The sequence below is a fragment of the Penicillium digitatum genome, chromosome 1 (genome assembly GCF_016767815.1).
Source record: "Penicillium digitatum chromosome 1, complete sequence".
Taxonomy (NCBI): domain Eukaryota; kingdom Fungi; phylum Ascomycota; class Eurotiomycetes; order Eurotiales; family Aspergillaceae; genus Penicillium; species Penicillium digitatum.
The window spans coordinates 6,422,883-6,447,322 of record NC_089384.1 but is presented as its reverse complement, the minus strand read 5'-3'; the positions used below and the strand labels follow the sequence as shown (position 1 = coordinate 6,447,322).

The 24,440-nt window shown below is 48.4% G+C and overlaps 8 protein-coding genes across 8 annotated transcripts; 2 read left to right on the top strand and 6 right to left on the bottom strand.

Annotated features, from left to right (window-relative positions):
• Positions 1–7,909: 7,909 nt before the first annotated feature.
• On the bottom strand, positions 7,910–9,518 carry Pdw03_4554 (Casein kinase I-like protein; the record flags this gene model as incomplete). Its single annotated transcript, XM_014675542.2, has 6 exons — positions 7,910–7,914; positions 7,971–8,543; positions 8,599–9,004; positions 9,058–9,206; positions 9,267–9,336; positions 9,390–9,518. The coding sequence occupies 6 exons, from the start codon at positions 9,516–9,518 to the stop codon at positions 7,910–7,912; spliced, it is 1,332 nt and encodes a 443-aa protein (XP_014531028.2).
• Positions 9,519–9,562: 44 nt separating this feature from the next.
• On the bottom strand, positions 9,563–10,290 carry Pdw03_4553 (uncharacterized protein; the record flags this gene model as incomplete). The annotated part of the gene is made up of 3 exons (XM_066100773.1): positions 9,563–9,608; positions 9,677–9,850; positions 10,115–10,290. The coding sequence occupies 3 exons, from the start codon at positions 10,288–10,290 to the stop codon at positions 9,563–9,565; spliced, it is 396 nt and encodes a 131-aa protein (XP_065956173.1).
• A 713-nt stretch (positions 10,291–11,003) lies between these two features.
• On the bottom strand, positions 11,004–12,648 carry Pdw03_4552 (Negative regulator of DNA transposition, putative; the record flags this gene model as incomplete). The annotated part of the gene is made up of 4 exons (XM_014675543.1): positions 11,004–11,578; positions 11,670–12,026; positions 12,114–12,458; positions 12,546–12,648. The coding sequence occupies 4 exons, from the start codon at positions 12,646–12,648 to the stop codon at positions 11,004–11,006; spliced, it is 1,380 nt and encodes a 459-aa protein (XP_014531029.1).
• A 299-nt stretch (positions 12,649–12,947) lies between these two features.
• On the bottom strand, positions 12,948–14,125 carry Pdw03_4551 (mitochondrial 54S ribosomal protein uL24m; the record flags this gene model as incomplete). The annotated part of the gene is made up of 2 exons (XM_014675544.1): positions 12,948–13,616; positions 13,709–14,125. 2 exons carry the CDS (start codon positions 14,123–14,125, stop codon positions 12,948–12,950), a joined length of 1,086 nt encoding a protein of 361 aa, XP_014531030.1.
• Positions 14,126–17,076: 2,951 nt separating this feature from the next.
• Positions 17,077–18,025, top strand: Pdw03_4550 (Rho GTPase Rho1; the record flags this gene model as incomplete). Its single annotated transcript, XM_014675545.1, has 5 exons — positions 17,077–17,144; positions 17,236–17,263; positions 17,378–17,575; positions 17,668–17,802; positions 17,858–18,025. 5 exons carry the CDS (start codon positions 17,077–17,079, stop codon positions 18,023–18,025), a joined length of 597 nt encoding a protein of 198 aa, XP_014531031.1.
• An 850-nt stretch (positions 18,026–18,875) lies between these two features.
• Pdw03_4549 (Protease inhibitor I4, serpin) lies at positions 18,876–21,584 on the bottom strand (the record flags this gene model as incomplete). Its single annotated transcript, XM_014675546.1, has 4 exons — positions 18,876–19,724; positions 19,782–21,035; positions 21,085–21,178; positions 21,235–21,584. 4 exons carry the CDS (start codon positions 21,582–21,584, stop codon positions 18,876–18,878), a joined length of 2,547 nt encoding a protein of 848 aa, XP_014531032.1.
• An 86-nt stretch (positions 21,585–21,670) lies between these two features.
• On the top strand, positions 21,671–23,027 carry Pdw03_4548 (Formyl transferase, N-terminal; the record flags this gene model as incomplete). The annotated part of the gene is made up of 4 exons (XM_014675548.2): positions 21,671–21,929; positions 21,987–22,057; positions 22,109–22,236; positions 22,295–23,027. The coding sequence occupies 4 exons, from the start codon at positions 21,671–21,673 to the stop codon at positions 23,025–23,027; spliced, it is 1,191 nt and encodes a 396-aa protein (XP_014531034.2).
• Positions 23,028–23,089: 62 nt separating this feature from the next.
• Pdw03_4547 (Short chain dehydrogenase, putative) lies at positions 23,090–24,398 on the bottom strand (the record flags this gene model as incomplete). The annotated part of the gene is made up of 10 exons (XM_014675549.1): positions 23,090–23,109; positions 23,160–23,238; positions 23,303–23,365; positions 23,418–23,506; positions 23,563–23,614; positions 23,701–23,808; positions 23,864–23,926; positions 23,980–24,066; positions 24,141–24,285; positions 24,349–24,398. The coding sequence occupies 10 exons, from the start codon at positions 24,396–24,398 to the stop codon at positions 23,090–23,092; spliced, it is 756 nt and encodes a 251-aa protein (XP_014531035.1).
• Between the last annotated feature and the right edge of the window lie 42 nt (positions 24,399–24,440).

Here is a 24,440-nt window from a genome sequence, read left to right as displayed (position 1 = left end):
ACCCTTATTCGGCTTTTTTCTCACCGGTCGTCCCCTGCGTGTGGAACGAGGCTCCAGTTTGTTTAAAGAGGGGGTTATCGGTATACAGGCATATATTGGAATCGCACTGAGAGGTGGATGTGAAGTAGAATATAGAGCTTATAGAGACCGGGCAATTTTAAAAAAAGTAACAATGGGGGGAAAAGAACCAGGAAACCTAAGCACTCAAGAAGAATAAAAAGGGCAGTTTCTGGAATCATTCATGACGATACCTTGGGTAATGGGTTACGGGGCACCTCTGTAGACTCCAGTGGGTCGAGATATGGGGACGCTAAACTAGTTTCTGCGCCCAGGTGGAGTCTGCTTTCGATAAGATGTCATAATTGTTTTTTTTATCTTTTCTTTTCTTTTTCTGTCTTTTTTCTCTCTTTTTTCATTTTCCGGTCCTCCTTTTCTCTTCTGGATTTCCCAATTTGATTTATTTTACTCCTTTCTTTTCCCCAGAATTTTCTGATTGGTTATGGCTTTTGTCTTCTTGTGGCGACATGCTGAACTCTCACGTTTGAACAAGCGCCTCAGATCTGCAAGGGATACTTGAAAAATGTAGAGTCTGTTGAGATTAAAATGTAAATATTGATCCTCTTTGAAGATCAATTGGGCATTATGTAACTCCCTACTCCGTACATGTGTCCTTGTTTTGGTCACTCCACCATCCTTCCAGAAGTCCTCCGTGTAAGCTTCCACGGGTTCTGGAAAAACAACCCAAAAAATAAAATAAAAATTAAAAACGACCTATACGCCCAACGTGGCGAGTTTGGGGATTTTCGTTCCCCTGAACTCCACCACGGAACACGAACTCTTTCATGATTCAAGTTACATTTAGCGACGACTCCGTCCTCTACGGAGTTCTCCGTACAATTTCGGTCTTTCTACTATATCTTACTAAGACATAACTCCTATGTCTACTTCCTAATCCACGATAGCCTCCTATCTTTCGGCCGCTAGCACGCCATCCGAGACCGGAATGTCAATCGTCGACCCACGGTTCTGTGGTATTATAACGTTGCGACACAAGGGTGACCAGACCAATACCACTTAAAATACACGATAAGGCCGTGTCACGGTATTCTCTCCCTTGCATCGAGGGTACTCACTCTTCCCAAGGTTGCTTTGTCTTGGACGTCATGTAAAACCTCCCCTGTCACCTTAAATAGTAAGTTCATCGTGATAACCTTGGAAAGTCCACCCTACTCAGACACGGACAATTTCGGTTCCCTAGTTAGGGCTGGTGGTTGATGCCAACATGACCCTGTCGATCATTCCAGCCCTGGGTTTCTGAGATCATTGGTACCACACTGGAATGTCACACAAGCTTGTGTTGATATCTTTCGATCTTTAATACCGGACTCGTGGATGGGCATCTGGAATTCACAGGGATTCGGCAAGGTACAACGTAGGAAAGAAAATATCTTGGCTTGACTTGGTGGAGGCGAAACATGTCTAGTAGAGACCCGAACTGTCTTGGATTAAACTATGTAAATTGGAACTACATTGAGTAAATGATAGACAATGCGATAGACAGTGCGATAGACCGATTTTTTTTTTAAAAAAAAAATCGATGCTGCTCTACTCCGTGCATTGTACAAAATAAACTCGTGAGGATCTCTGAATAACCAGTGTGACCGCGGAACTGCCCAGACCTTCTAGAATTCTAGAAACCCCCGTCGAAGGACTTTAGTTCTATCCACCCGATCGTAAATCCTGTACTCCGTACTCCGTAAGAACCTTGGAATAAGGAAAAAAAAAAATGTCAGAAATGACATGAAAAATGATCTGACCCCCTTGGACGGACTCAAGTTCCACACTCAGTCACCCGTGGAATCAGAGTTTTTTTTTTTTGTAGATCCGGATATCGCCACTATCATGATTCATATTCTGTCTGTCAGTCTGCCCACATTGTCGAGCACATGCGCATTTTCCATGCATGCCAAGCCACACCCTCCCTCCCTCACGGTTGACATGGAGGATTGCGACTCTCGTGTTATTTTCCCGACACTATAAAGTACATTGCTTGGCCGGAATATTGGGCTCATGTCTTGCACCATGGCCCACGTCAAAAATGGGTGAGACTGCCGATTGAAACCGAGAGCCAAGACTTGGAGAGATCAGCTCGGAGGCTTTCAGGGACCTCCGGTATTATGTTGCATTTGTTGCAGATCCACTTCATCTCATCTTCTCACCGTAGACAAGAATCGAATATCGATTATCACATCCACAAACGGAGGACCAGAGTTGACATCCAAACATAGAACATAGATAGGTGTCATAGACCTTTCTGCACGAACGCTCTGGGCCGAAAGATTAAACACGGCTCGATGAAGCTTGGTTCGCCAATCCCCTCACATTTTTGGATTTGACAGGTCGACACAATCACTATGTGGATTGTCTGACCCAAAAGGAGAGGCCAGAACACGGAAGACAAGTGAGTTGTGTCAATTGGGTTATGAAGAGGCAAATGCAAGACTCATCTTTGATGGCATGCCCTATCCTGAAACACTATCTCAAAGTCCAGACAAATAAGCCAACCAACCATTTTTGCGACCTCGACGGTCAGATGGCAAAACGGTCAATCCTTTTCTTTTTTTGCCTTATGCATCTAGTAAATTTAATGGGGGCACAGACCGTTGAAGGAACTGTCAAAATGGCATCTCTGGAAATCCGTTGGACCACAGAACCAGAGAACACCTACAACGTGCAGATCGATAGGTAACCCGACCACCGGCCTACATTCACGTTGCAAAATGCAATGCAGTAATCAAAAACATTTAAAATTATTTAAAAAAAAGCGAAAAAGCCCTAACAAAATTACACACGACTGCACGCCAACCCCCCCCCTTGAGACCGTGCGATAAGATAGCACGCCAATTACCGCAGCGATCATCCCCAGAAATCCCACAATCCATGCGGCTAGCTAGGCTCGCAAGGCTAGCAGGGGCCAGATGAGACCTCACCACGGAGCCTACATACGCCCACGTAGCAAAACTGTAAGCCCAAGCCCGTCTTCCGCAGGGACAGGGATGCCCAGCTCTATGCATGGAATCCCCACCAGACAAAGCCTCTCAAGCGCCCCAACCCCCAATATTCGATCCTCTCCCACTAAAACCAGGGCAGAAACAGAAAGATCCACAATTTTCCCCGTTCTCCGACGTCCACGGCAAGGCAGCACCCTCCCCACATCGGTGTGCACGGGATCCCAGTAAGATCGCAGTAAGATCGCTGTGCGCCCTTACCGTGGCCGAGCTGGGGTTCTAGTCTTCCCTTTGATTCTTTCTCACGTAGTGCAATTGAATGCTTCTTTAAAAAAAACAATCGGTGTCCCGGTATCCCGGTTTCCCGATGAGTTTCCCGTTTTGGCGAGAAAGTGGATATTTGTGACTCTTCTCTTTTTTTGGGGGGGGGTTTGCATGAATTTTCTATTTTTACGGATGTCTTGCTACGTTTGATGTATGGGGTACATTTGCCAGGACGCTACTGTCTGTCCTAATCCTAGCGGGGAATTGTTTCCTTTGCTAGTGGGAAGGGCCTTTTGTTTTTCATTTTCGTGATCGTTCTCTTTTGCTTTTCTTTTAAATTCTTGTCTCCCGTGTCCGGGGTCGGCGCATTACTCCTTTGGCTTGTGGAGGACGGATGGTGGCACACCCTCTCTGCAGAGAGCTTCTAGGATTGGCAGATGTGATTCGTTGTAGCACGGAGTACGGAATAGACATGCCCGGTTTAATCCAGAATGAGGGGGGCCGGGGTGTGATGGTTGTTCATGACTCGTGTCTTGACTCCCACATTAGCACTCTGCACAATCCTTGACGATAATGCAGTATCGGATCACCGTTAGTGTCTCAACTTTGCTGTACACAAGGTTCTCACTGTTTCTCGTAGCAGCTGATACCTCTCACACGATGCAGCATAGCTGCGCTGTCCAACCTGGTAGAAGCAAAATGGTAGCCAAGCAATAGCTCAACCGAAGCCAAGCAAGGAGAAAACATCATCATCATCCCCCCGGAAATACCCCTCAAGACTCTTCTTTCACCGGAAATATCTCTCGATCGGTAGTCGACTACGGACTACCGAGTACGAAGCTTGAAATGACCTGACGATAGGGAATACCAAGAAACACAGTCGAGCCAGTCACAGCAGAACGAAGCAGATCCACCCTCTGATTTTGGGAAATATCACTCACCGTTCTAGACCAGTGGGGCAACTCCACAGCCCCTTCTAGCACTTCACACGAGATCAAAAGAGCTAACAGAAAATCGGAAAAGCGAAGGAAAACGCTCCGGTTAAAACAGAACGTCGATCAGACGGCAGGTGCCGCAAATGACCTCATTTTTCTCCACTGTGTTTAGATTCTAGACTTGCCAAAGATGCGATGAATTAACATGACTTTCCTTTGTACAACTTACTCGTTTCAGTCATTTTGCATGATTTTAGCGCGACGTGAAACACTGGGACTCTGAACGGAAAGATGTGTTTCCAGGGAATCCACTCGTTCTAGACTTTGGTCTAACAGCACCTTGGGCGCGACCTTTTTTTTAATTTTTTTTTTTATTTTTAATTTTTAATTTTAATTTTTGGTTTTAGTTTTCTCTCCAACCACTTCGTGGAAGTAGATCACTGGGACAGTACGTAGGCCCATTACTTTGGACTCCGGCCGGAGGGTCGGAGGATGGAGTGTGCGGTGCTAGGAAATCGCTGTTTCACGTTAAGCGACAACATGCCATTTGTTTGAAGTGAAATGTTAATGAATGTAACTGATCGTCGCTGTGGTCAAGGTACTTTTGGATCCGGGTGGGTGAAGGGCAAGTCGATCCCGTACTCTATGCTCCGATACTCTGAAACGCATCGATACTCTCTTCTGATCACCTTCACCATCACATGTAGGAATTCAATAGCTCACACTATACACTATCCCTAGGTCTCCTTCTACCAGGAATGAAGTGCAATTGTGTTTGTTTTTTTTTTTTAAAAAAACATAACCCCCTTAAACCAAAGTACCCACGTTTCCCCTCATCATATCTAGGAGTATGGAGTCCCCTAGTCCGGTGTTGTTTGTAGAATCCCCCCCCCCCCCCCCTTTCCCCTCCAAAACAAAAACCCTGTCAACAACTCACGCAAGCCCAGCTGCAAATTACATCTCTCCCCAGCCCAGCAGCCAATCCCAAACACGTCAACCAACCCGCATAAGAGAACCAGCCCATCCACACGCACCCATCTGCACCTCCCCCCCAAAAGCAAATCGGAAAAAAAAAAAGACCAAACAGACCAACACGAAAAGGAAACTACTCTACCTAGCTTCAGCCACGCAAAGTCTCAAATCACCAAGCGGGGAAAGAGATAAAATGCGGGGGAAGATGCATTGACATATTCGCAACGAGGCGATTTTCATTGCACATCACTATATCAGCCTATCAACCCCCCGCGGCTCAACTCTGACTGGTCGCCCTGTCCGAACTCCGAATACACTCTGCAAGGTGCGCCGAAAGTAGTTCCCATGGGCGGGGACTGGTAATCATCCGAAATGGACGTTGGGTATGGATTGGGACCATGGATTCTCCGAGTGGATGCTGGGTCTTGGCTGTGTGGTTGGGTGGCTGGTGCATCTCCGCATTCGGTTCTCTTCACTGGTAATGGCGCCTACAGGTGTAATCAGTAGGTGTGGGGGCTGCGCCATTTAACATATCTTTCTCTGTGGTCGATGGTTATTAGCTCGAACGGAAGGGGGGGATGAGCGGGATAGGAGATGTAGACTGTGTGGTAGACTTACTTATATTAGGTCATGGGGTTGATCGGCAACTCTATATATACTTTGGGGGCAAAAGATCAGATTCTGTGAGATTTCGAACTGCATCGGTTAGAGTTTACGTTTCTGCAAGAGTCTGGGGGATGATCGACGGATCTGTAGTTTTGGTTGGAATCATACGATACCTTCTTCAGTTCTCCATGGAGAGGGAGGTTGCTATAAGATTGGCCATGCACATATTCTGCACTGCGAGGTTGGGCAAGGGTTGAGACACACTCCTTGGGTCATGTAGTAGAGGAATGTCCCCGCTGGACTATCTCCTCCCCCCTCCCCCCGAGAAGGCTCCAAGATTACTCTGTTGGGCGACTTACGTCATGCTATGACATGCCACGGACTGGTGATCCTTGCATTAGCGTGTTATCTAGATCTGCAGAAGGGATACGGAGAAGGGGGGCACCCATTATTGTCAATTGGATATCAGCCGAAAGCGGGGTGATTGTCGGAGCGAACCTGTGGCGAATGGAACATCTCAGGGACTGATACTAGTGGAAAGGCGAAAATGTGCCCGGGGGGGGGGGGGGGGGGGGGGGGGGGGGGGGTGAAAGGCTGGAACGGATAAACAACTGCCTCACTTGATCGGGAAGTACTCCTGATGACTGGACTTCACACATGGTCTTATGCTCCATCGGGTTTATGTGCAGCGATTGATTGTCTAGTGCCTGGTTATACATCGAATTTTGCTTGCAACCTTCAAAAAGAGAGAGCTCAAAAGAAAGGTAGACAGACCAGCGGAAGTAGACCATGACCAGGCCGCAGAAGCGACCAACAATTCTTGCAAACACTCGTTCCCTCCTTGCTGTTCTAGAAATGCATAGGCTCCACTAGACCAACGAGGACAGCGAAAATGATACCACCAAGTTTATAGTATAGATACCGCTAGGCTGGTGAGAGAAGGGAGGATATAAAAATGCAATAGCTCTTATTACAGGAATTATGTATATACGCCGTACGAATAACTGCGGAGGACTTGTAAGAACAAACCAAATGAAAAAAAAAGAATGCTATCTTATGCCTACCAGGAACACAAAAAAAAAACTCGCTTCTGAAACAGAGCAAGGAAAGACACAACAACAAAAGACGATTATAGACATGGACAATAGATCTTTGGAACAATCAAAGGGGCAGAGTAGGTGGTTGATGGGAAAGAGAAATGGGGAAAAACGGAAACGGGGATATATGCAACATGCTCTTCCTCAGGTTCTGCGTGCAATCATGAAGACCACGCGGCGAGAAGGATTTTTTCCCCCGGATGCACACAGGATGGGAGATAATAACAAAAATGACAGGACCATGGTAGACGGGCCAGAGTAAACAGAGCAACCAAATAGAAACGAGAGTTGTCTGGCTGTCCACTCGGCGAACAGGACGATGTGAGACCGAAAGATGTTTACCAGAGACACAGACAAGCATAGCTCAATTTCAAGCGATTCTGATTGGCATCTCTCGCAACTCGGTTCATCCCCAGGGTGGATTTGTGTCATTAAGCCTTGCCAAGTCTCATGCGGGGGTTGAAGCCATTGATCCAAGTTGTTTGTCTCCTGAGCCAGCGCAAGAGACAATGTCCCAGGGCGGCGCGCCGCGAACCAATGGCATCGGAGGGTCAACCAATGAGTACCTGCCGATTTGAAAGACCAATGGTTGATATTAAACGGTGCACGCCGAATATAGTGACGAGACGAGGAAGCGAGATCTGAAACACAAGAAAAATTCTCTCAAGTTCGCTGTTTCGAGTCGTAACACCATGAAAGAGTGATGAGACGTAACATCAATGAGAAAAAGGTTGTTCCTACCCACAGTCAAGGGAATAGGCTCAAAGATCGAATGGGACAAAAAAAAAAAAAGAGAATGGCCAGAAGGTGATGTAGGCCGAGAAGCGCGATTCTTGCTCGGCGGAGCGGCGCTAACCACTTGAACACAAGGCAAGAAACGAGCGAGAGGTGAAAGTAAACAAGAATAGAAATAAGAAATCCCATGCAGACCTCCTTAGGCCATTTTCGGACATGAAGGGCAGGAAGCAGAGGTGAAAGCGTGGCACGATAGGTCTTAGTGCGCCATCGCTTTATCTTTGACTAAAATTCAACCTGGATCCTGAGATGAGCTGGGCGCTCAAGTGATGAGGCACAGCCGAATCACCTACCGCAGCACAGAGCCTTCATCAATTTCTGTGTGAAAGTAGGTGGCGTATCAGGAGTACCAGGGGTGTCAAGGGGTTGTTGGTTACTGGGCTCCGGGTCACCTGGACTTCCGTTGCGACTGGGAAGGTTGGCATTGGAGTTTTGGAACTGTGCCTGGGTTGACGCGGCTGGAGTTGATACTTCCGCCCCTGCGCTCTGGCGGTTGGGAGGCATGCCGCCGGTGCTGGGGCGGTCACGCGTCTTTCCAGCTGCAACTTTGGCTGGAGAAGGAGGCGGGGGCTGCGCGGCGTTTAAACGGTCGGCTGTCACACTGGGACGCTGATTGTTGCGGAGCTCTCTTGCATGCAGGTCGCGACCGGACGAGCCCTGGTGCTGGTTGTGGAGATGTGCCTGAGATGAGTAGGACTTGTAGTCCCAGCCCCGTCCGTTGTTAAGCTTCATCCAGTCATACTCGCCATCCTCGACCTCACCGGCGTTCTTGAGAGCTTGGGTTAAGATATCACGGAGATAATCATAGTCAGGCGTGTCCTCAAAACCAAGGTTGCGCACGTAGCTTAGGTACTTGTTGAATTCTTCTGCCGGAGCGATTAGCAGACGAAGAAGGATACGTACGAGAGTGGAATAACATACCTGGATAACTATCACAGAGGTCCTTGATTGCCGTCGTTTGCTTCTTCTCACCAATCTTTTCGTACTTTTGCTTGTTGGTAGCAGCCTTCAGGCCCTGCCAGGGAAGGCCACCTCTCAAGAAGTACATGAAGACATGACCGAGAGCTTCCAGGTCATCACGTCGAGATTGCTCACGACCCAGATGTGTGTTGATACTCATGTACCGAGCAGTGCCAGACAAGGATTTGCGCTCGCGGTAAGGGATGTGTTGCTTGGTCTTGGGATCGCGATATTGCTTGGCCATACCGAAATCAACCACGTGAATAACGTTGGCAGCCTTGGTTGATGGCCGGCCAATTAGGAAATTGTCTGGCTTGATATCTCTGTAGATGAGATTCTTCTCATGGATTGTTTGCACGCGTGAAAGCTAGTTGAAGTTAGCCATTGATCAACTTTTAATTCCAAGCAGGAAAGACACACCATCTGCTTGGCCACCATCACAACAGTCTTCGTGGAGAAGCGGCGGTTGCAGTGATCAAAAAGATCCTCTAAAGAAGGACCCAGAAGATCGATCACGAGGATGTTATGCAGACCCTCCTGTCCGAAATAGTAGACGTTGGGAATGCCAGCTGACTTGAAGTTAGAAGAGTGCACCAAATGTTAGATCTTCCTAGATATGGAATACTTACGGCATCCAACCAGAATCTTGTATGTCCGGTACTCATCGCGGAGTTGAGGTGCATCGCTTTTTCGGGGTTCCTGATTTCAGGTCAGCCAGGGGCTCGCAGCGACGTAGGGAAAGGAGAACATACGAATTTAATGGCGACCTGCTGGTTGTTCAGGAGGTTGGTACCCTCAAAGATGACACCAAAGGAACCTTCACCGATCTTCTTGCCCACACGGTAGTGAACACCCACTACGTTTGACGACGAGGAAGCCATGGAGACAGGAGTGAGGATTGTAACTCGTGGAGAGGAAACCTTAATCACGGGGAATCCTTCAGGGACGTAGACACGTGATTGATACTATCACTAGGCGCAGTCAGCACACACGAAATCAGGCAACGATGAGTGGGATATAAAAGAGTCAGGTCACATACATCACAATGACCTCTATTTTTTTTCCGATCACAGCAGCTCTAACCGGCTCAACAAAATCTATCCGCCCAATAGCCGATGTATTGGTGACGGGGATGAAAGGAGACAGGGCGGTAGACGAGATGCAATATCGGGACAAGATCAAAGGGATGAAGGGACGTATAAAGCCGGCACAACTAAATACAAGCGGAATTGGAGGCGCTGAACAATAATTGGGGTGTCCGTGGGTCCTTTTTTGACGGTCGGAAGTGACGAGCTGGGGTGGAAGCCGGAGGAGCTTGTAGAGAAGCCAAAGAAAAGGGTAAAAGAAGGGGAAACAAAACAGATAGGACGCTTCGACCTACTGCGAGTACGAGCCGCACTGAGCAGTGGTTCAAAGAAAGACCAGAGGACCTGAGAAGGGGGGAGATGGAGAAGAAGAGAAAGGGAAGGTGCAACACTCTAGGAGAGAGAGACAGGGAGCGGAGGGTACTGGGGTATTAGGTGCGTATTGGTAAAAGACGCCCTGGAGGTGGGCGCAGGAATTGGTGGTCACGGGGGTACAGTGACTGTATGGTAATTTTGGGGTTGAGGGGAAATCTTCTCTAGGACCTATGAGAGGGTTAATCGTCTTCATTGTTCTCTCCGTACTCTCTACTCCGTAACTATGGACTTATATTAAAAGTCTTGCCATTGTTCAATAAAATCCCAATATTGATAGTGAAAGCCACCAAATTGACCACTCTTGGATATTCCTATCTTGTATCTAACTGCTCCGTGCTCCGTACCTAGCTCAGACCTAGGCGCTTTCGCAGCGGCTCAACCTTCAGGGCTGCATTAACCAGGCACCGAAACTGTCAGGGAATATACATATTGATTGAGTACTTCCATTGGTAAGGGTCTTATGTTTTTATTTTTTTTTTGGAAGAAAAGAAAACAGAATCAGGGCCTGACTAAGCCCGAGTAGCATGACCGATTCAATATTTTTTTTTTTTCAGGGGAGTTCCCGTCTGGGATCAGTCTGGAATGTTAATCGGTAATATTGGTTTTATTACCGTCTTGCAGGAACCTGGTCTCCTAGTTCACAAATTAACTTCTACAAAGTGCACATGTGCACATGTGCATATTGTACGATTGTACAATGATACGAATGTGCAAATGTGCAAATGTGCGAATGTACCAATGTACGAATGTACAGCCCTAAGTTGTATATGATACATGTGTGTATGACAGGTCAACATAGCCCCTGGGGCCGATTATACAAGTCGCAAGCGTTCATACAATCTAATCTTAGTATCGTTACATTTTACTAGCAGATATCGTGACAAACGGGTCCGTATTGATTGTATCCTAATGATCTTCAGCAATGTCCTCAGCTTCACTCCGAAGCTCATTCTCGACTATGTCTTCATCACTGTCCTGGCCAGCATCTTCATCGTCTTCATCGTCTTCATCATCTTCATCATCTTCTTCACTGCTGGACCCGCTGCCTTCACTATCGTCACTGTCAGGGTTGTAATCTTCCTCCTCTTCATCCTCTTGGTCTTCAAGCTCCCTCTGGGCTTTCTGGAGCTCGCTTTCATCTTGACCGGCTGCCTCAGCGGTGGGTTCCGTTGCGTCCTCTCCGCTGGCCTTATTGACATTGTAAACTTTAGCGCGCCGCGCCTCTGCGAGACTAGCATCCTGGAGGCCATGTCGTTTGATGTAGGTGTCGATCCCGGAGAAATTATCCTGATCAATCATCGAAAATTCGAATTCTTGGATGTCTTTCTCGGAGCCGTTCGACGGGCGAGCCATGACATTGAGATTGAATGTCCGTTGGAGGACGGATGTGTAAGAGACAGAGTCAACGGTAGCAAAGGAAAAGAACAGAAGCGGTTTCTTAAATGCAAACAAGATACCTGTAGAAAGAAGGAAGAGGTAGCCTGGTGCCAGACAAAGTCTGTTAGGATGAGCGAGACCAAAAATCCAAACCAAAATGACTTCCAGTTAAATGAGGATGTGGGTATAACATACCTTCTTTGCTACCGCGGAATGCCTTGACATGGTATGCTTTCTCGCCCTTTCGGTGCGCCTCAGGCATGGCACTAACAAACTGATGATCATCTGGGCGCACAACATTGGTGTGCGTCATGTTCTCATTCAGAATTTTACGAATAAATGCCTCGGCTGATTCTCCGGGACCGTGACCATGCTGCTCCCCATTTCCTGAGAATGCAGCCTTCGCTGGTCCATCGGCTATCGTAAACACCATAGCTTCAGAGGCTGCTGTTCCCTCGGGCGGAGGTGTGATGCCATCGGCATACTCGGGAATGATGCAAAAATTGAACTGTTTTTGTGTCTTCTCCGGCACGGGAAGACAGAGGGCATGTCCTAATTTGGTAACAAGCCATGTTAGCAACTTTAAGAAGAACATGTTTTTTTTTAGAAAAAAAAAATCCTGTTCTAGTGCAAACTCACGAATCTTATCCATCGAAACACCAAATTCAATCTCTTTGGTAGCTTGATTCCTCGCCCGAAGATATTTATGCCCAGCAGTGATCTCGAGCGTAAGCTTTTTCCTCTGCGGCGTGGAGAACGACACATCTTGCACATAAAACTGAACTGGCGCATTGCCATCTTTCAGGTTGACTGACGCCTGCGCAGTCTCCCCCGAGTCTCCATTCTGAAGCTTGCGCTTTTTGGCGGCAGGCCCATCAGCGACTGGAGGCCGCGAAGGGAGGGTAGTGTTGACAGTCCTGGCCAGCAGGCTGGAGGTAAATTTCGCAAGATCTTCGAGCAGAGGTTGATGCTGGGGTGTTGTACCTAAAACGATAAAACCGATTGGCGACAGTCAGCAGGAGGTCGATGGGGTCATCCGATGGGGACGTGGGTGCGCTGTTGGCTACACACCGATCGCATCGTAGACTCGCTTCTTCAGCAAGGGTTCTGTCGCAAACGCCTCCTCAATGGCAACGATGGGCGCGCCCATAGAATTAATTGAAGCAAATGCCATGTTTTGTGCGACTGCTTTGGTTCAAGGAAACAGCAGTGCAGGGAGATGCAGGTTAGTCGAAGAATTGGGGGATGAACGCAAGGGTGGACCCGAAGTATCCGCATTGACTGGAACCCTAACTTGGGATCATGCACGGATATCTACGTATTGTATGAATTTCGAAAGATGCACATTCGAAACAACGTTATGAAGGAATAGATGCGTGAGTGAATGCAAAGCTTCATACTAGAATACAGTGGTGTGTGTACACAATGCTACAGGGAAAAAACTCCTTCTCTGACTTCCGTCGCCTCGCCCAATCAAGCAGCCTGCTTGGACTTCGACTTCTTTGTCTTTGACTTCTGAAGTCGCCCAGCTTGGATATGGTTGTTAATGAAGTTGATGGCATCCGGTGTCAATATCCCATTCCCGTTGGCATCCAAGTTCGCCTTCCTCGCTTCCGCAAGTTGAGCGATCTTCAAGTTTTTCGCATCTGTCTTCGGTGTCATCATGGAGACAGTTTTCCTGTATTCCCTGCGATAGTCCTCCTTCATCTTCTCTTTCAGGTATTCCGGATCGTGCCGAGTGCGGAATCTGGAGTATTTGTTGCGCAGCTCATCAATGACGGTTGAGGGCATAGGTGGCTGCTCTAGTGTAGGTGTGAATGTGCTGGCCTCAACCGCCATTCGTGTTGTGTCCATTTCGCCGTCGGTGATGACAGGCTCTTCCTCCAATGGCCAAGGGATTTCGATGTCCAAGCCGGAGACGTAGCGAGTGAATCTTGGGAGCTTGCTGTGCTCACTTCGCTCGGTGTACGGCCCAGCAGCATAGGCGTGCTGGACAATGACGTTCTGCATCTTTCCAGTCTTTGTGTCTTCCAGCGGAATGACGTGTCGAATGTCGTCGAAGGACACGGGGAAGGATTGTGGTTGGGTATCACCTGTGTGTCCCATTCTGTCTTTGGCCCATGCAGGAATGATCACGTCGGCCTAGTTGAGAAACATCAGTAAGTGATTTGTTTTGGTGTTTTGGTGACCTAGAGAGGTCATTGACCTGGATAACTGGCCAGCTGGAGACATACCATGTTGATGCCCTTGATCAGGACAGTTTCACTGTCCCGGTTGACCTGCTGAATCACATTGATCTTTCCCTGATCCCGTCCCCGCATAACGCAGACCCGGTCACCTTCGGCGAAGAGGACATGCCTCCGTTGTTCGTGCTTAGGGAGGCGCGGCGGGTGCAAGACGGAAGCCTCCTGACCACCATATGTAGTGCGCTGTAAACCAGAGTCTCGCATAGGAGCCAGAGGCCCCTTTTCCCAATCTTCCCAGCGGTTCTTTCGTGCTGCTTGGAATTGACCAGACAGCGCGCCGCCGAAGTCCTTCCGTGCCCGCTGAATCCCAACACGTTCCAACAATTCTTGTCGTTCATGAGCTTTGTTGGTTTTTCTGAGGGCCTGCTTCCGCGCCGAAGCGGTCCGTTGGATAACTCTCTGCATAATGAGTGTTGTGGTCCAGGAATGGCCGAACGTTGTCTCTACCTCAGAATCCCCGATTCGCGGATCGAAAATTGAGGGTGTCCGATGTACCACGTGATCACAGCCGGTACGTTTTATGTCAGCACCATCCGCCGCCCGGTCCCTCGGCGGCCGCGTGCAAGCATTCAAGCATACCTAGACCAGCCCTCAATCTGTGTTGTAACTACATGCTGGTTGATGTTTCAAAGGACACCTGTTTACCATTTTCTTTGATATCGTAACCACATCTAGTTGATAGAGGACTATGATCCCCACGGAAGAGCGACTACTACGGCCGGGAACAATCGACAGGCCTCAACAACATATGCTGATTTCAATAAAACCCAGAGCATGAATACCTCCTTATATAAGCAGCTGTCCATGATGGCTCATTCCACTCGAGATTCCAGGGCCATGACCCACATAGAGGCCATATCGAGGTGAAACGGATGCTGTCATGATATCAAAAGGGTATTTGACCCACACCTTGATTAGAGTTTTGTAAGAGGAATCAGACACAACTGATGGCTGTTGAGCAGTACTGCTCAACAATATGTAGAGCCATCTGTGTTTGGGATTTCTCATACAGGTGCAGATGTACAAAATTATCTGCGTGGTGGTCATTTCCAGTAGAGCTCATTCAATCGATGCTTAGTCTACTCTCATTCTTGTCCAAAGGGCAGCGAACAGGTTTGTGACTCGTTTGAAGTAATACGTGGCTTAGTGCAACCCAGGCCGATGCCACGTAGTTTGAGATCATTGTCCGAAGGTGCTTCATCATAGGACTCTAGGAGACCACAGAAGAGAGGAGCCGGCGCGGTATCGTAGCTTTAAGAGTTAATCCGCGTAAATCTCAGCAGATGACCGTAGGAGGCTGATTAAAAATGCCGAAGTCGAGCGCGAAAAACCGATTCTTGGTGGGTGCACGAGAAGTCGGGTTACATAGTAGACGCTGGGCACTTTGCGTAGAGACAATATTAAGATGCGAGAAGGAAATGAAAGGTCCGTATTGTAAGAAAATTTTCCTGATGCATGTATTGCTCTTGATCAACCTGTCACCGAGGTCTGGATGTGCTTCAATCTTGTTCTTTAACAAAAATCTGTCATGAGGCTGTATTTATGGGTCAGAACGACTGCCAAGTCCACCACACCACGCCTACCGAGCTTGTCCTAATTTCCAGTGGAATATTTGACCGACAAATGAAACGACACCGATCAATGTTGTAAGTGTGTATAGATTCTGTTGGCGCCGATCGATAAAGCGCTAAAAAATTCGCATTTGCCTTGGAAGTACCACGCTCTCCTATTTTATTTCCAATTAAAAAGCGACTTGATGGCTTGTGGCTTGTGGGCGCAAGCTCCAGGATTTGGCCCCTGTGTACTATTTTTAGCCGGTACAACACGATCATTGGAGCTGACAATATATCAGCTCCACCTTTAAAATAGCAGCTTCAAGAATGCTGTGAAGTTATGTAAGCTCTGAAGCAAGCGAAGGGGGTGGGTTTTTAATGATTTAATTGAGTGAAATATCAAGAATTCCGGTACAAAATTTCCCCAATGGTTTGATAACACGTTCAAAGTTAGTTGGGAACCCCCTGGGTGCGACAGCAAATGAGAGGGGGTTTGCCAGCAGGCAGCATGAGATCGTTGGAGACCTCCCCCTCCCCCTAAGTCAGTTAGTCAGTACATGCTGAGAGCCCCCGTGAAGCAGATCAACTCCAAATGAAACTGAAATATTAGGAAAACTACCGGAGCGATCGTCACTGGCCGGGTCAAGCATTTTGGGGGAAGGTTACCTTCCCGTAGCCCTAGAGGCAGCTGCGTAGTAGACTGTCCGTAGAAGATCCCAGTAGCATGGCACACGATCATGTGTGAACCTTAAGGATATGGAACTGAGACATTGTCACAGTAGACCTTGTTAAATTTTTTTTTTCAATGCAGTGCATGTCGTTGGATATTTTTGTAGGTATCTAGGGATTTCCCTTTTCAGGTGGTGAATGAACGGTTTAGGTTGGGTTTGTTCAAGCTCTCAAAGAGAAGCCATGAACGACCAAATCACCCCATAGCAGAGATAGCGCCATGAGAGGACGGAACTGAATTCACATTTTGGGTCAGATACCACCAAATTTATAGCCACGGGTGGCTGTGCAGGCTGTGCAGGCTGTGTGGACAAAGAGCGACAAAGTGGGCCGGATGATGTGGACGAAGCGGGTTTTTCTGGACCTCAGCCACACATTGTGAGGGCCGTGTATCCAATAAGTTCTCAATTTTCTCTTGATCTTGGAAAAGGGGAGAGATTATAAGCCACAGTAGGTAAGAAAAAGGTAGCCTGAAATTCAGGGGGTTCATATGGGTGCTCATCGTAGATTGTAGGCACGATAGTCAAGGGAATGTACTTCAAACATACATACATATACACCGATACTCCAAAGTTGTACAACGTAAGTATCTTTAAGGTGGCCTACACAAGTCAATACCTTTACCATTGAAGTCAAAGGGGAAAAGTCACAATACCGATACACCAACTGGCAACAAATACCGGATACTGCCACCGCCCTCCGTTGTCTGGCCTGGTCTTCTATCTTTCTCTCCTCCACCTCCAAATCATCATTCCATCGTCTTTTTTTCATCGCTTCCCATCGGAAATACCTACTCCATCTTCTTCATTTTTCTAGAGCTATTGCTGCTGGCACTAGCTGATTTACTGCATTAAATCTACGACACCGGTGCGCCTTTGAACACTGTATGGGATCACCCTTTTCCTTTCCCCCCCCTCCTCGGGAGCCTGACTTCGCCCTTTCTTCTTGGTCATCTTGTCTCTGTCCCCCCCCTCATGCCTGTAGAATTTCTTCATTCTTGAAAATCTCGGACTTGCGGGGCTCCCTGGTCCATTCCTGCTTATTTGCCCCTATACTGACTTGTTCCTTATCAAGATGGCCGAGATCCGTCGCAAGCTCGTCATCGTCGGCGATGGTGCCTGCGGTAAGACCTGTCTGCTCATGTAAGTACTCAATATGGCTCCCTTGTTCGAGGGGGCTTCCTCCAATCTCGGCGTTCACTTTTTACTGCGGCGGTCTGACTCACGTTCCCAGTGTTTTCTCCAAGGGCACCTTCCCCGAGGTAAGCTCCTATCCTATTCGAAACTCCGATCTCCGAGACCATAGTTCCATTACCCAGGAACCTTCGCTGAAGAAGTATCACTCATAACGGATAATCTGACTTTGTTTCCGTCAGGTCTACGTCCCTACAGTCTTCGAGAACTACGTCGCCGATGTCGAGGTTGATAACAAGCACGTCGAGCTCGCTCTTTGGGATACTGCTGGCCAGGAAGATTACGACCGTCTTCGTCCTCTTTCATACCCGGACTCACATGTGATTTTGATCTGTTTCGCCGTGGACTCTCCCGATTCGCTTGACAACGTCCAGGAGAAGGTGGGTGTCTCCTCTCCCATCAATCCCATATCCCGAAGCAAAGGAATGTTTAGGTGCAAAGTGGACTGAATATGCTGACGGTACTACAACAGTGGATCTCCGAGGTTCTGCACTTCTGCCAGGGTCTTCCTATTATCCTCGTCGGCTGTAAGAAGGATCTTCGCGATGACCGCAAGACTATTGACGAGCTTGCCAAGACCTCCCAGCGCCCCGTCTCGCAAGACCAGGTATGTGTTTCCTGATCCTATGGTGAATCCACTAGATGCTAACTTTTAACCACAGGGTGAGGAAGTCCGCAAGAAGATCGGTGCCTACAAGTACCTCGAATGCTCGGCCCGCACCAACGAGGGTGTCCGTGAAGTCTTTGAGGCTGCCACCCGTGCTGCTCTCCTGAAGGCCGTCAAGGGCAAGGGAGGTCGCAAGCAGGGCAAGGGCTGCCTGATTCTCTAAACGAACCAATTGTTGAGGTGATCTGGCTCGAGCAGATATCATATGTATGAGAGCCTCCACGAAAAACCATTGGTGACGTTGTTCTCGGAAAGAAGGAGGGTTTCGTGGCCTACACGCGAAATTGTGGATAATATCGAATCCGAGCACCGGAGTCGTGGAGGTTTCCCCCACAATTCAGCTGGTCAACCTTGTGTTTTTCTTTTGCCTTTATTTGCAGAATTTGTCTAGGGAGGCGTTGTCTTCATCATAACCCTGTGGGCTTTTCTTTTTCTTTTCCTCTCCTCGTTCCGACGCCGTGAATTTCCAAGTGCCAAACTGCCGTGTTGAGATGGCATCCATAAACGAACCGAAAAACATCGAAAAAAGAACCCAGAATTGGAACAATCAGGAGATGAAGAGAGGAAGCCATTCAGTGTAGCATCGGTTGTGCAATTTGGTCAACGCCGTGACTTGCCTTCCCTGGCCGAGTTCCCCCTGTGTCATAGATTCTTGTCCCCTGCGGTTATCTCCCCATACGCGAAGAGCTTGATTCGGCTTTTACTGTTTTCTCTCCCTCCTTTACTACATTTGTTTTTTATGTTACAGTTTACGCATGGTGCTGTCTATTTCCATCTAACGTGTACTTTCCTGATACGTAATCCTGTAGCCTGCAGAGCAAAATGTCTGTAAGGCTGTAAAGCTGTAAAGCTGTAAAATTTTCAATTCTTTCAACTACTAGAGCATCTGAAAATTCTCGATATCCATGTTCAAACGTGGTTGTTTATGGTGGCATATTTATGTACCTATTCTGTAGACATGCATAGAAGAAACCCCACAACTCCACTCTTCACTCCACCAAGCCCCATCTGAACTACCGATTCAAACTCAGCAGACCCTCAATATAGCGCCTAGCGTCCATGCCAAGCCCCTCAACCAACTTCGATGGAGCTATATCCGCAGCTTGGGAGGACCCCGTCAAGCCAGCGGAAGAAGACGCACCGCCTAGGTCACGGAAAAAGCGAGCGCCACTGCTGACACGGCCATGGCTTGCCGGGGAGAGGTAGTCACTCGCTTTGCGGACGATGAAGGCCTCCCGAGGTGGAGGAACAGGATACGCTTGGGTCTGATTTGCAAGGAATGAGTCATCGTTGTTGGCTATGGAGGATAGGGCGAAGGACGAAGAGGTGATGGATAGCGCGGTTGGGGTTTGGGCTGGGCTGTGTGGAATACGAACCCAGACGACCCACCATCCGCGGTGGGTTTTGCTCGTGCGTTCGAGCTCTTGCGAGCGGGACCGCGTGTCTGAGTGCGTTGATAGGAGGTGGTGGTGGATTGCTAGGCTTTCAATGCGGGACCAGGGTGTTTGGGTTGATGGTTGAAAGGGGGAGGGGGATGGGGAGTGGGGCGGTGAGCTGGTTGGTTCGCCGGAGGGAGACGTCATGCTCATGCTGGGGATGTTGGGGATGGAGGAGCGGATGGTTAGATTAGACGGGTCGTAGACTAGGTCGTAGACTGGCTGGGCCCGGGAGGAGAACTGTTTATTGGGGTCCGGGGAGGTCTCGGACACGGCGATTCGAGATGCTGCCATTGTTGGAGATGTTGATGATAGAAGGGGTTTATGGAGAGGACCAAGTTGGTGGTGCATGCTTGAGTATAGTGATGGCGATGATAATGCTGGTGTTTGAGGATCAAAGAGGAATGTGAACATAAAAGGTTGGTGCTGGGGATGGTGTGTTAGCGAGCTGATTTGCAAAGAACAATAAAAGAAAGCACCTACCACATATATCACGACTTGGAGCTTTGTAGGAGTAGTAGTTAAACCATCTGCCAGGTGCACATACAGCGTTCTATGCACTATTCGAGTCTTGGGTTTGCCGTTCTCCGATTTGGGCTCTGGGCTTCGCTCTTCTAAATCGTCCAATTTTTCAAGATCATCACGAGGCCCAAGAACAAAATGACCCGAAGAACTGTTCCTTGTGCAGTTTCGATATTTTAGTCCGGTTTGAGGCGATTGTACAGCACTAATGGGCTGATTCCTTGGGGTTGAGGTGTTTGAAGTGGATTCGTCTCGCATTGGAGTAGAACTTTCAGGCGGCGTAGGTGTCGACTTTGGAGAGAAACTCCAAGAAGAGCCATACCCAAGAGTCAGGTATTTAATGACCGCCTCTGTTGGAAATTGTAGGTCCGCGCTGTTCTGCTCGCTGCCATGTGGCGGTGGCTCATTTCTTGTTCCTGTTTGGTTTCCCTCATTAAATTCCGGGGGTGGCTGCGGTGCTGCTGTTATCAGCGGACGAGGTATACCTGGCTTAAAATCGTGATCCGATGTGGAACGCCGAGGGGCATCTTCTGAAATTCGCCTTCCACGCTGCTTCCGTGGTTTGCGGCGACGCAGCGAGGTTGGGTCCCGCCCAACTCCATACGCAGCATCGCCAAACCGATAAATGCATTCCATCCAGTGTGATACATGCACCAATGAGTGCCGAGAAAGAGCACCGACACCAGTAAATACCACACCATCGGATGGTTGAGGATCATTGTCTGCCCCAAGCCATCGACTTTGGTTATTTGACCCCGTCAAAGCCGGAGACTCCTCGAACTGTGAGGATAGATCACCAAACCTGGAGACAACCAAGTCCACCAACCCGTCTGTCCTTGTCACAAAGTCTTCAAGTACTTCTCTTTCCCCGCTGCCCCACTCTTCCTCCCCGACGCCGATCCCCAACTCTCCTCCCGCGGAGAGTTTGATGCCATTGTAGATTTCGATAATTGGGTTTCCGGTCAACAGAAGTTCCCAATTCCACGCAAATTTCTCCCAGAAACGCTCCAGGAACAAACAAAATGTGGACCTGCCGACTTGATGGAGGATGTCGTCCAAATTGTAGTCATGGTGTAGGAGGAATTCCGAATGGGCGCGACGTAATTGCTGGATCAGTAGAGGCGGTGGTCCCATCTCTCGCGAAGAATAGTAAAATGCCGGAGAGTCGGATGCTCCAGGGGATCTCTCAGCGGGTATTCGAGTCAGGTCGATAGACTGGCTTAACATAAGCTTTGTGATCTGCGCCGTTATCTCAACTACTTACGGCAACAATCCACCAGTCCTTCTCCAGCTCAAGCAGAACGACCCGTGCTTTGTCTGTTTCAACATACTCCAGTGTCTTTCCAGCCGAGAAGTTGCTGCAGAACAAGCACGATTAGATTGGTTCATTTGCGGGGTCTGCGGGGATACTAACCTAGCAAAGTTGACCATCCCCTGCGCCAGACCTATCTGGCGCAATCTCTCATTCTCTTCATCTTCGAGGCTTTTATTTGTTTCACCTTCTACCGTGGAGCTATCGATGCGCCGTGCATAGCTCGATTTCGAAGTATAGAACACGATCTGGTCCGCTATCGTCTCGTCGGTAGGTCCGAGGGTCGGGTTATATATGGCAAGGTACGAAAGTTGGGCTGGAATCACCGAATCATGATCGCTTTCAGGCATCGCATCGTCGAATGGCGTCTGGAGGTCGCACCAGACAGGAAACAACGGTAATGGTTGAAAGACAGATACATCCGAAGTGGTATCTGGGGTGGATGTTGACATCACGTGGTTTGTCGATAAGCTGCTATGGAACTTTCAACTTTCTCCCCTAACAGCCTTTCGACTTCTGGCGATTGCTCACTATAACGATGTGGATAATTCCAGGCCCGGGGAGCCTACGTCTCTGCAAGAGACCGTTGGTCCTTCAAGGGCTTGTCTTCAGGTCATATGCTACCAAGACCTCCGATCCGCTCCGCATCCTCTTTTGCGGCTCTGATGAATTCAGCATCGCCCATTTGAAAGCTCTCCACGCTTATCGTTTGAAACAGCCGCAGCGTATTTCCTCCATTGATGTCGTCTGTAGACCTGGAAAGAGAGTTGGAAGAGGACTGAAACAGTTTCGGGAAGGTTAGCTTCAACTTGCGTTTCCTTGAATGGTCGTGTCTTCTGATTCTATTTCCCCAGTACCGCTCAAGGCGGCCGCATCTGCTCTCTCGCTTCCTATCCATGAGATTGATACATTCACTGGATGGACGGTACATGCTACTAAATCCCAACTCTACTGGCCTCTTTGCTGACTGTACTAGCCCCCGACCTCCCCGGATGGTCACATAAACTTAGTGATTGCTGTATCATTCGGACTTTTTGTTCCGCCGCGGATATTGAATGGGGCCAAGTATGGAGGGTTGAATGTACATCCCTCGTTACTACCAAAGTATGTGGTTGTTATATGTTCAGAATCGAAGAGTAAGAAGACTGACCCTATCAATCAGCTTCCGTGGTCCTGCACCGCTTCATCATACTCTTCTCGCCGGCGAAACCACTACTGGCGTGACAGTTCAGACGTTGCATTCAGAACACTTTGATCACGGGGTGATACTATCACAAACGCCGGCCCCGGGGTTCGACATCCCCAATCTAGGTTCCTGCACCGTCCCCGAGTTGGTGGATTTCATTGCACCTAAAGGAGCACAACTGCTCGTGGAAAGTATTGAAAAGGGGCTATTCGTTCCGCCCATTGCAAATGCTGGTACTGAAAAAACCGGAAAGTTGAAACAAGCACCCAAAATCACACCAGAGGACCGGCACATCAACTGGGCAAACTGGACCCTGGCAGAAATCAACCGACGCAACCGAGTGATTGGACCTCTCTGGAGCAAGGCCCTCTGTGCAAGCAGTTCTGCAGATGGACTTCTGTCATTCCAACAGAAACGAATCATTCTCACAGATACCGAGGAGGTCGACCCGCCCAAGGGATGCGACTCGTTCTCAAGCCTCCCAGGTCTGCCGTTTACAAATGCTTCCCACCCTGTCGAGCCAAAGAAGTCACGGCAGCTATACGTTTTTACTGTTGACGGCAAGGTTTTGCGCATCAACCGGATGAAAGTGGAAGGCGAGCAAGATGCAGAAGGTCTGCGAGCTGCTATCAAAGCTCGCATGTTTGGTGATCGAGCATTCCAATATGAAGGCCGAGATCTAACTCCCTTCCGCAACTCTCTTATATAATCACGATAAAATCCTGTGTACTATACCTCTGTTCTGACCAAAACTATTCCATTTCTCACCTATCAAATCCCGAAGCCAGAATCTGAAAGGACTGTCAGTTTCAACTCAACTCGCCGAACCTGAAACTCATACCAATTTGAACAGTCTGACCGGTTATAGAAGCATTCTTGGCCAATGTAACAAACATGTCCGCGCAGTCCTCCACCTCGGGCTATAGCCGGATTCATCAGCACACGGAGTCCTTTTAAGGGTTGGGACATACCGGGATTACCTACCGCTCGCTTGAGGGTTGTCGCATTTTTCCAGCTCTCGATTTTATCGGGCGAGAAACCTTGACCCTGGGATATGCTCAGAATTCGTTAATGCCAGTGTCGATCATACCCTACTTACCCATTCAGTGAGCAACAGACCAGGAAGTATAGCATTGACGCGAATTTTCGCGCCTTGGCTCTTAGCGAGACACTTCATGAGATGGATAGCTGGGCGATACAGAGTCAGTAGTCGAATAGCCTGATCTCTCGGAATGATGGCGTACATGCTGCTTTCGACACAGCATAAGGCAAGCTGCTGCCAGCTGGTATAGCGCCCTATGAACAGACCCTGCAATCAGTATTTCAACGTTCCCATAACAAGTAGACAGTTCAAAGCTGTCCGGCACGTTTTGGTAGCTCACCGCAATCGAGGCCGTGATGAGGAAAACACCACCTTCCGGGTTGACATTGAACGTGGGTAAAGCTGCCTTGAATAGGTAAAAGCTGCTCTTAACATTCACCGACCAGCACTGATTCAATGGTCAGTCAAACCAAAGCTTTTATCACGGAGGACGCGGTCGATACCTTATCCCAGTCATCGTCGTCCATGGCATCAAGATCGCCGAAATCAGTCATTTTGGTCCATCCCTTGTCAAATGTTAACATTTAATATCCATCTTTGGAGTCCCTATTTAACTCACGGCATTTGAGATAATAACATCCAAGCCACCTAGCTTCTCAACAGTGGTTTTGACAGCGTTGATACAGTCATCTTTGACTCCGGCATCCTGTTTCCAGATGCAAGATTATATCAGCAGCTCAACTTCAAATCGCCCCTGTACAATGGACTTGAGTGCCTTACACCTTGTATGGCCACTGCCTTTACACCATATTTTATTGCAATCTCCGAGGCAAGCCTCTCTGCAATCTCCTTGCTGGATAAATAGTTGATAGCAATGTTGCTTCCCTGCGAGGCGAATTTCTCAGCTGACAGAGCACCTAGCCCTCTGTCAAACGAGATTAGCTTCTTGAATGGATTATAGATTCATGTTCCAATTGAAGATTCCTACCGAGAGCCACCGGTTATCAATACATTGCGACCCGACAAAGAGTATGGCATGACGAGTAAAATTGTATGAGATAAAGCCCAATTCCTTTGTTT